Genomic DNA, 12485 nt, shown 5'->3' with positions numbered 1-12485 from the left:
AATGTAAAAATACTTATTCCATTGGCAAACTATCTTATTTACCTGCTCAAATTAAGGGTAAATACACTTGATTTAAGAAATTTTTACTTAATTTCAGATCGTTTTTGCAGTGCATGATGGCCATTATTTCACATCCAAGCAGTATCCACTTCTTCATGCATACACCACACATAAATTTTAAACAGATGGTATCGGTATCGGCCAATACTGCACAGCCAGGTATCGGGAATAAGGGCCAAAAAATGGCATCGGTACAACACTACTAACATTAGAGCTGGTATTTAGTTCAAAACTAGTTGATTGTTTTTTTTTCCTACTTCCTTTTAATAATTTGTATCATCAGCGAAAAGAAAAAAAAAAAGGTACGGCTTGTGATCTATGATTCAATACACAGTGGTTTTCTTGTTTTTTTTTACGTCTCTTTGTACAACATTTACGCTTGTGAATCTGTAAAACTTAGAAAAACTGAAAATAAGTGTTGTACCCTGTTTACATTTTTAAATAACATATATATATTTATGTGGAGCTTATGATCTGTGTGGAAAACTTGTCCTGTTCTTTGTCTTATAAGCCCTGGTATGGGCTTAGCTCCATGGTGCATGAAACCTAATAAGTCCTTGAATGTGGAGTTTTGGTGACAGAATCATCTGTACTGGCTGTAGTTTTTAACACAGTATATTAGAAGCCAAAAATTTTGTGACATTTTTTCAGTAAAAACAATCTAACAGGGCTGCAGAGTAAAGATCAAAAACATTTCATTCATTTGTTCAGTTGTTAATCGAAGCAGTATCATGGTTGTCCACAAGATGGCAGTATGCACAAACGAGCTGCTGAGGCAGGCAGCCTTCTAAACTTCATCAAGAAATGTAAAAGAAAACATTTTCTTTTCTTTAAAGAAAAAAAATCTTTCTTTGTTTTTTCCACTAACAATGCAATGAATTTCAGAAAAGAAATATCCTTTTCCATCAACAGAAATGTCTTTCAAAGGAAGCATGTATAAAAATGAACTTCTTTGAAGCCATGTACCTACTAAAAGCTACATAACCTTCAAACACATTTTTATCTTGCTGACTGTGACGCACAATCTTTGTAAGTAAAAATCTGTAATTTTTCCCTTTGAGAAAAGAAGATATTCATTGGATAAAAAAAAAAAAATTAGAAAATGAAAAATGCTCCTTCAATAAGAAGAATTTGAAGCTAAAATATCCTTTGACGCTGCAGATAACAGTCAGAAATATATTTGGATCCAATTCATTTGACATTTATTTGACCAGTCCTATGAAGTTGTTTTTTTTGTCTCAAATTTAAAAGTTTGAGTTAATCAAACACATATTTCAAAGAGAAGCTGAATGAATGCAGTAAGCAGTTAAAAAATACATAAGATCTGTGTAAAACTAACTTTTCCTCTGTAAAAATATAAGTGCATCCCTTGCATTTGTTAAATCATGAATCAGATGTTATTATGCATTTTATTCTGCTTCAATCTAACAGGCAAAACCGTCCAGAAATCCCTAAATAGAACCGGTCTGACAGCATGAAGTAGGGGAAAGGATCTCATCAAGTAAAACTTTGCTGCCCTGAACTTAAAATATAATGAATAAGAAAAAAAAAAAAATCTGTTTCTAAAGAAGAAATTTATTTGAGGAAAAAAGGGGTTTTTCTAAGAGGGTAGGACTCTAGTCAACCTTGTCTCTTCTTTTGTAAATTAAAAGAATCATATTCAGTAATTGAAAATAGGAATTCATCCTTTTGATATTCGTTCATCAAAAGTACCTTTTCAAATAACATCTAAAGAGATACTTGTGGTATTTTTTTTTAAACTAGGCCTAAATTTCTGTCATAAAAGTTTTTCTTTAATTGTCTGATGCGATTTTTCATAAGCTATAAGCAGAAAATCCTCTAAGATGCAAAAGAAACTTACATACAAAATACCTGCACATCCAGAGCATTAAAGCTGATTCTAATTCTGACAAATGAGACAAAAGATGATTTTCAGAAACCTCATAAATCTGGTGCAAAGCTTACAGAGCGTTTCAGGAAAAAAGAAAAAACAAAACATGTTGATGGCAGTGAGACCGTCAGCTGCTGCTTCTCTTCTTCTGGACCAGGATGGCTTTCTGGGATTAATGGAGACAGTTTTCTGCTTTAGGACAAGGATCAGAAGCAAATCCACCTTTGAAATAAATAAATAAATAAAACAAATGTTTAAGAACGGCCTAGTCTGAATGAAAATATGTTTGATTCGAGGCATTTAAGTGATACAAAAAGAGCAAAAGCAAATCTGAAAATGGTTTCACTGCTCTGTATAAGTGCGAAACATTCAGCATCTTTCTGATCGTCGCTAAATTATATCCAATTGACCAACATCGTTTAATTTTAATTACCAGCTTTTATCTCAAACCTACAGGACTTCTTAAGAGCTGAAATAACACAAAAACTATCTTAAAATGAGAATTTGATTTTAAAAAAATTCTTCAAATAATTAATTTTAGTAGGCAAAGATGGTCTGCCAATGAAATAAGTATATTTATCATTAAAATAAGATAATTAGATATTATTTTACTTTATTTGAAATGTAAATTGCCGTATTCCATTGGCAAAGTGCTTTACTTACCTGCTCAATTCAGGAAAAATGCATTTAATTTAAGAAAGAATGACTTACTTAGATTAAAATTTTTGCAGTGAACAAACTGCTTTCCCTTTATTGCCTAATATATTTCATAGCTAACCAGTTCCTATTGTACTAAAACATCTAACATGCTCATATGTTGCTTTGTTTTGAGATTTAAGGGGGTTTTGTGCTAAGAACTGAAATAAAACCTTTTGGTTTAGAAGTGTCTTTCAAACACTGATGTAATCATGTGTCCATGTGGACGGCTCTCAGTCCATGTGTTAACACCTGGCATCCTAATGCCTCCCACATATAGCTGGTTTCCCACCACCTCTACGTCAGCGGCGTCAAAAAGCCGGCTGTGAGCTGCGCAATGAAGGTTTCTGTCAAAAAATAGAATAAAATAAAGCTCATGAATACATTCAGTGACCCGATCTTTATCATTTTTCACACATTATAATGCTCAGGATTCACCTGAGTCACACCTGTTATGAAATATTTTACATTTCATTAGGCTTGGTTATTAAACAGGTAGGATTAATGTCACAGATGAATCAAGATCTGAATTATTAGTTTCCCTCTGCAATGTCTGTTTTAAAATTATTTATTATTATTATTCCTGATCCATTTTATTGATACAACTTTTACAACTCTCCCCCTTTTTCTGCCATTTAAACAAAACGTTCAAAGAGGTGTAGTTTATCTTATTAGTTTTTTTTTTTTACATTAGTTAATCCTTTTTTTTTATCTGACAGAAGAACATGTTTATAATCTTCATTCTGTTCTAGCATATTTTAGTCTGTCTTAATTGAGCCTATACTGCAGAAGCTGAGTCTTGTGTGCAAGCTTGTTACCTTCACCAAGGAGAATATGTTTTTATGAGAGTTTGTTTGTCTTTCTGTGTACAGGATAACCCCAAAATTATATTTTTATGATTTTTTTAGCAAAGGTGCACCTCAATCCAATGCACATTCCATTCCATTTAGGTGATAATCCATATCATAATCTGGATGCAGGAATGTTATGAAAGATTCTGTGAATACAGATAATTATTTAAGGTTGAAGTGACAATACGTTTGGGGAAATGAACTATTTGGCAGAGGTCTGTGCTTTCTGAGTGCTTTTCTAGTTAATTAATCTGACTGGCAGATTTAAGCTTGTTCATAGTTATGATGAATCTCAAGCTTCATGGTTACCTTTGGAGTTCCACAAGGTTCAGTGTTAGGGCTGATTCTCTTTGTCCATATTTCCTAGCAAATCTAACCACTTAGACAGATTAAAGGCTTGTATTTTAAAGTTAGCATATCTATTTTTTTGCTTTTGAATTCAGATAAGACATACATTATAGTATTTGGACCAGATACTGACTAAGCCATGCATTTTATCCCAATTGAAATTATGTCATTGTACTTTTTCTTGTCTAGATGTTTATTTTCTTATTGTATTTGTTTCCTACCTTTTCTGTTTTTTTGTTTTATGTTTTTCATTAAGAATCCAATATTAAATGTTTCCTCAGTGGGGAGAAAAGAGTTAATCTCTATATTAATCATTGTATGACTGTTAAAGAAAGTATTTAGTTTCAGGGATTCTACGATTTTCCGTAACGTCACATCACTGAGGAGCTACTTGTAGTCTGAGGATGCAGGCCCTGGTTTACCCATCCATGTCCAAGAACAAAGCTGCCCTGCTCCTTCTGAATCAGAGGTTAGATGGTGAGATCAGCCTTTCCATCACCTTTGAATGAATTACTCTGACATGTGTGACCCCTCTATTATAGAAAAAATGTTGCCCAGTTTCCTTTTCCAAATCTTCTCTACTAGGATACTTTAAAATTCCCAGAAAAGTGTTCTGCTGACCGTAAAATAAATATGCCATGCCTTCAATTTCAGCTGCTCTTTACTTGCTTTCTTTAAAACCCAGATTTACATTTTAAAAAAACCCTGCAAATAAGGCTTTGAAAGACAAAGTTAAGATTTATTATGTTATGAGTTATTCTATGAAGCTCTTTATTGTCCCAACAGAACGCCTTAGTCTGAGGCAAAATTGTTTTCTTATAACTGTCACCATTACCTCTCTTCTTTGCATTGCAGAGTAAATGAGAATAAAAAGGCAATGAAATCTTTGAGTCTACAATGCAATATGTCTATTTCTTGCTTGGTGTGTTCCTGTCTTTATTCTCTTTCATCTGCTTTCTGGGCTTCACTGTCCCGATTTAAATTCTCAAAAGCTTTTCCCTTTTCCCATCTGTCTGTCTGCACCCATACTTGGTGAAATGTTTTACTCAATAGTTATGACAAATATAAAAACTGCTCCAGAAGAATCCAGACGCAACAAAACAAATCAATCAGTGTATGCATCATAGGTCAAAATGCTAATCCACACGCCAACGACTCTCCCTGCATTCATCTTTAATTTGTTTGACTGGAATTTGCAGTGATTATATGCAAGCCACCCTCACATCAATGGTGTAAATGTCTGCAAAGCTAGTTTGATCTCCAGGCCAAAATGGATATCATCTGAGTAGGAATGGTGGGTGCAGGAGCAACAATAGAGATATGTTCTAAAAACATATTTAGACTCACTAGCATCAAACTTTTCATAGTTTGCATCAAATAGAGCTCAGAGCTTACATAATGCATCCCTTGTTTTAAAGGTTTTTACACTCCTTTACAGCCAAACTTTAGTGTTTTATTATAACTGAAAGTGATTAAACATGATGATGAGGAAAATGATGGGCCAAAGAGAGCCACCCACAAACTGTACCAATTCTAAAAGCATTGCTGGACTCTGGGCTTCAGCAGCCTTGCAATCATAGTCAACAGCTTCTTTTGGCTCTTAAGAACCAACCTGAGAGCGAAGCTGTGATTCAGAGGTCTTCAGAGACTTAAGAGACGATGTGCTACTGTGGCTGAGTCTCAAATCAATGTTTTATTTTGTTAACTGTGGGTGTTTATATGGCAAGAGATTTAAAGCTATGAGGGTTGTTTCTAATTCCACAGCCTTTTATTTAAAAAAGTTAATTGACTTAGTTTTACTAGGATAAAACATTTTATTTGTAGTTGTTGGCCTGTAGTCTGATGATATTATGTTTGTCCTTGATTATGCTCTAATTTTAACGATTCAAGAGTATAAGGGCCAACAAACAACAACAAAATCTGACTTTTAATGTCAGAATAAAAAGTCAAATTACTTTACCGCTAAATCCCAGGGGTATCACTTCAGTTAAGAGGGAATAATACAAACAGTCATGAGAATTATTATGAGATAAAAATCAGACTTCTAAAATTTATTCCTGAGACTAAATGCAAAATCCTGAGAGTAAAGGCAGAATATTCTAATATAAAAGTCCGAATTTTAAAATGAATTCAGAATTCTGAGGTTAAATTCAGAATTCTTACAATAAGGTCAACATATTCTAAGATAAAAGTCAGACTTTTAAAATGAATTCAGAAATCTAAGATGAAATTCAGAATTCTTAGAATTAATGCAGAATATTCTAATATAAAAGACAGAGTTCTAAAAGAATTGTGAATTCTGAAATTAAATTCAGCATTCTCAGAAAAAAGTCAACATATTCTGAGATAAAAATCAGACTTCTAAATTGAATTTAGAATTCTGAGACTAAATGCAGAATTCTGAGACTAAAGGCAGAATATTCTAATATAAAAGTCAGAATTTTAAAATGAATTCAGAATTCTGTAATCAAATTCAGAATTCTTAAATTAATGTCAACATATTCTGAGATAAAAGTCAGAATTCTAAAAGGAACTCAGAATTCTGAAATCAAATTCAGAATTTATAGAATAAAGTCAACATATTTTGAGGTAAAAGTCAGACTTCTAAAATGAATTTAGAATTCTGAGACTAAATACAGAATTCTGATAGCAAAGGCAGAATATTCTAATATAAAAGTCAGAATTTTAAAATTAATTCAGAATTCTGAGATTAAATTCAGAATTCATAGAATAAGCTCAACATATTCTGAGATAAAAGTCAGACTTCTAAAGTGAATTCAGACTTCTGAGACTAAATACAGAATTCTGAGGGCAAAGGCAGAATATTTCAATATAAAAGTCAGAATTCTAAAAGGAATTCAGAATTCTGAGATTAAATTCAGAATTTATAGAATAAAGTTAGTCATCATATTCTGAGAGAAAAGTCAGACTTGTAAAATAAATTTAGAATTCTAAGATCAAATCCAGAATTCTTGGAATAAAGATAGAATATTCTAATATAAAAATCTGAATTTTATAATGAATTAAAAATTCTGAGATTAAATTCAGAATTCTTGGAATAAAGTCAGTATATTCTTAGGTAAAAAGTCAGACTTCTAAAATTAATTAAAAATTATAAGATTAAATTTTGAATTCTTAGATTAAAATCAGAATTTTCTGAGATCAAAGTCAGACTTCTAAAATGAATTAGTCAGAATTCTAAAACTGTCCATTATTCTGAGATTAAATCTAGAATTCAGGGAATACATTCAGAATTTTTTAATTTTTCAAAAATGTATTTTATTTTTGATTTTTATTTTTTTTGAGTGACCATTATTTTAATGGCCTAATTTTCTTTAAATTTCATCTTTTTTGTCGTTGCTTTTAGAGATGAACGTGATCTAAGACTGCAAACACTTAAATCTATTTTAGCTAATTAGCAGCAAATGTTTTTAATTTGAAAGGCAGGAAGCTTTTGGTTCTGGTTTCCAGGTCGCTGCTTTGCAAATCAAACAAACAGCAATGTCTGACAAAAAGGAGGTGAATTTAACAGGAGTCCAGCAGAGTAAAGGCGTGTGGCTGGTTAAGGTTTGTTTAAACACATGCAGGATAAATATTAGTAAACATAAGGTCCAAAGAAGTGCTGAAAAATGCGTGTTTCTTTTCTGATTGTTGCACAAAGGCTTAAAGGAAAATCCCTTTCAGTGTTTATTCATGATTTTAAGAATTTTAAATAAATATTTTTGATTAATTGTCCTTAATTTGTAAATCAATTAACTAACTGTAATATATTTTCACATATGTTTTTTTTTAATTAGGTTCCAAAGTATTTATCTCAGCAATGGGACAAAGCTACAGAAAAGGGAGAAGTTGGGAAGATCTCAATAGAAAAGTATGTATCAAAAAACGTTTACTTTCTCGTTATCTGTTAAACCTGCAGACATTTAGATGATCAATCATTGCAATATTTCAGTGTTTTCCTTTAATTTGTCTCAAACTGCTGCTGAACAAGGCAGACATGTTAATTTATTCTAGAATCATTGATCCACATCCTTTTTCTCCTTTAACAGAAAACAGGGTAAAACGGAGGTGAGACTTTTTAAAAAATTGTCATATTTCTTTCTACCATCAGAACATGTTTTTGAACTGCTGTCTTTGGCTCCCAGCTACATTACAGCCACAAACTTCAATAAATCTTTTTGTAAAAGACCAACAAAATGTAGCGCATGTATGAAGTATGGAGAAAAACTCAAAAAAGAAGGGGAGAGTGGGGACAGCTGCAACAGTTTTCACTTTTCCCTCAATTTCTCACCGGGCTTTTTGTGAATGACCATATTTTACCATAGTTAACTCACGTTGTTGCTCTACAAGCCCATTAGGTGCATAATTTGGGATCCTGATATAAAGCAAGTAACGTGGTTGAATTGAGATTGTCCATATTCATGGGGACAGTTGCTACAGCAATTTATTGACACATAAAACTCATTTTTCATCACATTTTTTTAACCTATTGGCTTATTTAAATATTTTACTTGACTATTTCTCCTTTTCTTGTCTTGTAGAATTCTAGGAAACAAAACAGAAAATGTAGGATATTCTGCAACTTGGATAAAGCCTTTGGAGATGAATATGATCAATAAGGAGACAGTTACAGCTGTGCATTGCAATGATCCTTCACCCTCATTCCATCATTAAACTAGCAATGCTTCCATAAAATGATATTTTTGCACTATGATGTCTATGCCTGTTAAAAGCAGATTAACTGATGATTTAAATTACAAAACTGTTAGGTTGTTCATACAGACGGTGTGGTGCAATCACATAAAAAGCAATCATTAGAAATATAACTTTTTATATCTATATATCCATTCAGTTCTCAATTAAGGAATTATGGTATGTATCTGCTGTGTTGTTGGTAAAGGAGGGGGTAACTAAGCATGTGCTGTTGGATTATCATCAGTCTAGCTAAATGCTTGTTGGTTAAATTAACAATTAACTGTCTCCAATCTCTCCACCTCACTTATGTGAAGATTCCCATGACATCTAGAAGTCTTTAGGGTGTAGACCGACCAGCTTTGCACGTTTTTGATAAATAGATTAAGCACAGGCAGACTGGATAGAGAGCTTCTATTAACATTTTTATACAAATCTATTCACTCGGATTTCGATCCAGGCTTTGACTAGGACATTTTTAGTGATGTACATGCAGCCCTGGCTCTATCTTTTGGATTGCTGTTTTACTGAAACTTCTCCTACTAATATTGTGTGATCAGAACAACTAAGAGTTTTCCTGTTGACAGTTTTTTTTACATTTGTTTTTACCTGATTGGATGAACTTGCATATCTCCGTTGTTTAGTGATACACTTTCTGCTTCATGATGCTGAATGGAACAGAGCTCTGTGAGATGTTCCAAGCCTCAAATATTAATTTATAACTTCAACCTGTTTGACGTTATAGTTCTGAGTATTCACCAACATTTCTGACCAACCTCTGATGCCTTCACGGAAAAGCCGGATTTATTCCCAATGTGATCTCCTCATAAACCTGCTTCTGAAGGCAAATCAAATCAAATAAAACACACTGAAGTTTGTGGATGCAATGTGACCAGGTGTAAGGTTCCACGGGGGTGAATGCTTTTGCACGGCTCAGTGTGGAGCTCTGTTATTTTGGTTTTCTGCTGATATCCTCTCTTCACTATGTTGCACCCCATCTCTGTTTTCTCTTTCATGACTCAACTTCCTCACAGGAATCAATAAAGTTTCATCGCATCATGTCTGACCTGATTAAGCAGGAAGACAGCCGATAATACGACTTGTCAGTTGTGTATTGACTGAGCTGTTTGTTTTGTTTTTTTATTTTATTTTTTTGGTCCTTCTCAGGTATGTTTCAGTCTTAACGAAGAGCTGGCCTCCATGACTGCAGCAGGGGAGAAGGATGAGTCCCTGCAGATACCGAGGGAATATCCCTTCACGATGCACACAGTGGGCGCGCAGACCATGGCCGTCTTCAGCCAAAGCGAAGCAGGTCGGTGAAATACTCATGGTGCAAATACCTGCTCGCCTCTTCCCCTCTGACTTTACGGAGCAGACTTTAGATTACAATGCTCCACAGCAGTTAATGTACATTATTTATTGTAAACATTATTTTCCCATTCCAACATATAGAAACAGGAATAGATAGCATTTTGTTCAGGCAAAATATTCCAGCAGATTCTTTGGGTCTTTTCTCATATAATTCTCCTCTGTTTGCACTGTAAAATTCATGAGAAGAATCAGCCCAGCTTCTTATTTGTGGAGGACATTTTGCTGCCAGGCATAATGTGTCATACGTCCTTTCTGAGCCAGAAGGATTTTGCATCAGATCAAGAGCTTATAAATAGCTGCCACTGTATTGTTTTGTTGCTTGTTACTGTGTGACCAGAGTAATGCTTCAATTCTGTTTGATTACAGGAATTATTCTTCTAAAACGTAAAATTAAATTAAAGGTTGATATATTTCTGTATTCAGTCATCGCTCTATTAAAAATAAATAAATCCCAGGAGACTGGCGGATCAAGAGCAGTGCACTACCTGCCAGGGTGCCGGCCCTCTGTGAGACATGAGTGATTTCTTCTCATGCATAATCGGCTGAGGTTGGCTTTAAAACAAAAAAAGCATATTTTGGGCGTCTCCCAAGGCGGGACAGAATTAGTTTAAAGCGTGCATTTTTGACTGCACACCAGCTCGCTCCAGAGGGGAGCGTGTGAAAATGGAGCAGTGCACAGATTTCTGGTACACTTTATTAGGCAGTGAAGATGAGATTTTTAAGGTGATGCTGCACAGAAACAATTCTGTGAAATCATCTGTCAGGGTTTTTTTGTTAAAAAAATACCAAATGGTTGTGTTTAGTTCAAGTAAATATGAGCTAAAACCTGCAACATCCTGATAATTTAACCAGCTGACTACATAGACTTTGTATTTTAATTACAACGGGGAAACTGTTACAGTAGCAGCAAAAGATTATAGCCCAAGTGGTTACACAAATGTGGACCTTAACAAAAGTGTATAAAAATAACAGAAATTTTTTTTTTATTGTAATGGATATGTGAAAAATAGCAGCAAAACCAATGTGCAAAAAATAAAGCAGCATGTTATTTAACCTCTTGAGCCTGGCGGGTCCGATTCCTGCTTATGTTAATCTTTTTATAGAAATGGACCAAACACAGTCACATGGTGTTTCATCCACACGCCTTTCAAAATGAGGCTTTAAAATTTCTAAAACATGTTTCGGAATTATTATTATTTTTTTTTTTAAACTTTTTGTTTTATAGCTGTGTAAACAAATAAAAAGAGATTTAAAATTCCATCTGACATCTCGTACTCTGCCTGATTAATGTAACAGTACGTATTAATTTTTAGCCCCACCCCTTAATGGCCAGCATCATTGGAAACTAGAGGCTCAGACCTTTCCAAAGAGCGGTCGCAGGTAACTATGAGACCATTTCAGGTGATGTAACTAGCATGTGTTACATAAGCTTGCTCTGTGCGTGAAAACTACTAGTATAGTTTGGTGATATTATTGTGTGTTTTTTGGTAAATTTCAATGAAAAAAATGCTAAATAGGCTTTGTCTTATGCAGAAGGCCTTCAATAATGTAATTTGGCATATTTGTCTGGCCAGATTCCCCTCTATGAGTGGAAAAATGCATTTGGCATAATTTGGCCAGTTTGGCACCACTGTACCAAAATTACATTTCCGCTTACAACACTGCTAACCAAACCTTTAAGGAAGAAACATGCCTCAGCTTATTTAGTCCAGATTTGCTCGAGTTAAAGTCAAGATGTGGATCTATAAAGTCTGAAGGTTGATCCAATGATTTAAATGAGTTTTCATGGTGGTTTGCAGTGTTTGTTTTGAATTTTTTTTTTTTTTTTTTTGGTTAGGCTAAATATTTTTAACATTTTTATTTGTGTAATCAGCTATAAATCAGGCATGGTGATATTTACAATAGTGGTTCCAACTGGAAAAAAATTCCTTAAGGCCTTTCTGTCATACAATTGCAAAGAATTGTATTTCCAATTTATAGTTTGGGAGCTGTACTTGCTTTAATTCACATATGTAACTTCAGGTGGAATTTGCTCCTTAAACCATCTGGGCTTTAAGGGGTTAACTGACTAAGACAGAAACTGTGCAAAAAATTAGCATGAATGTAAAAACTTATTGAGGTTGTTGGGAACAGTGATGATTATCAAGTCTTAGAGCTATTGGGAGGAAGGATCTGTGATAACGCCACCTGGTGCATTTAAGGTGCAGCAGTTTGTCTCTGAGGAATGTATTCCTGCCATCTGTCCATCCACCCCTTAATTAGTTTTTTCAGATTAAAATGTATGAGCCTGTAATTATTATAATAAAGATAAATATGTAAAGAAATTTTGCAAGAGCCGTTTCAGGGTTCTTCAGAAAAAGTGTTTCTATCCAAACTATTAATTTCTTTATTTTTAATTTCAAATTTACAAGTAGTAATTATGGATTTGTGATCTTTTAAACCAACTCTGAAACCCTGAGTATTTGAGCTGCCTCTCATAGAGTCCCAAGCCTTGATGCTAGAATTATCATGTTTTATATTAGAGATGTTGTTATACTGGAATAATCCACTCTAAAAAAAAAAATCCCCAGTAACTG

General features: G+C 33.8%; 1 protein-coding gene across 1 annotated transcript in view; it reads left to right on the top strand.

Moving 5' to 3' along the window:
• The first annotated feature begins 7648 nt into the window (after nucleotides 1-7648).
• LOC107083529 (general transcription factor IIF subunit 2-like) overlaps nucleotides 7649-12485 on the top strand; it is a 78935-nt gene continuing 74098 nt past the window's right edge. Inside the window, exons 1-2 of the mRNA XM_015372840.1 lie at nucleotides 7649-7717; nucleotides 9706-9850. Coding sequence (XP_015228326.1) covers nucleotides 7667-7717; nucleotides 9706-9850 — 196 coding nt within the window. The 5' untranslated portion in view covers nucleotides 7649-7666. The remainder of the gene's footprint in view (nucleotides 7718-9705; nucleotides 9851-12485) is intronic.

The sequence above is a fragment of the Cyprinodon variegatus genome, unplaced genomic scaffold (genome assembly GCF_000732505.1).
Source record: "Cyprinodon variegatus isolate N-32 unplaced genomic scaffold, C_variegatus-1.0 Scaffold77, whole genome shotgun sequence".
NCBI classification, from domain to species: Eukaryota; Metazoa; Chordata; class Actinopteri; order Cyprinodontiformes; family Cyprinodontidae; genus Cyprinodon; species Cyprinodon variegatus.
Note: the sequence above shows the minus strand (reverse complement) of the source record. Positions and strands in the feature narration are given on the sequence as shown.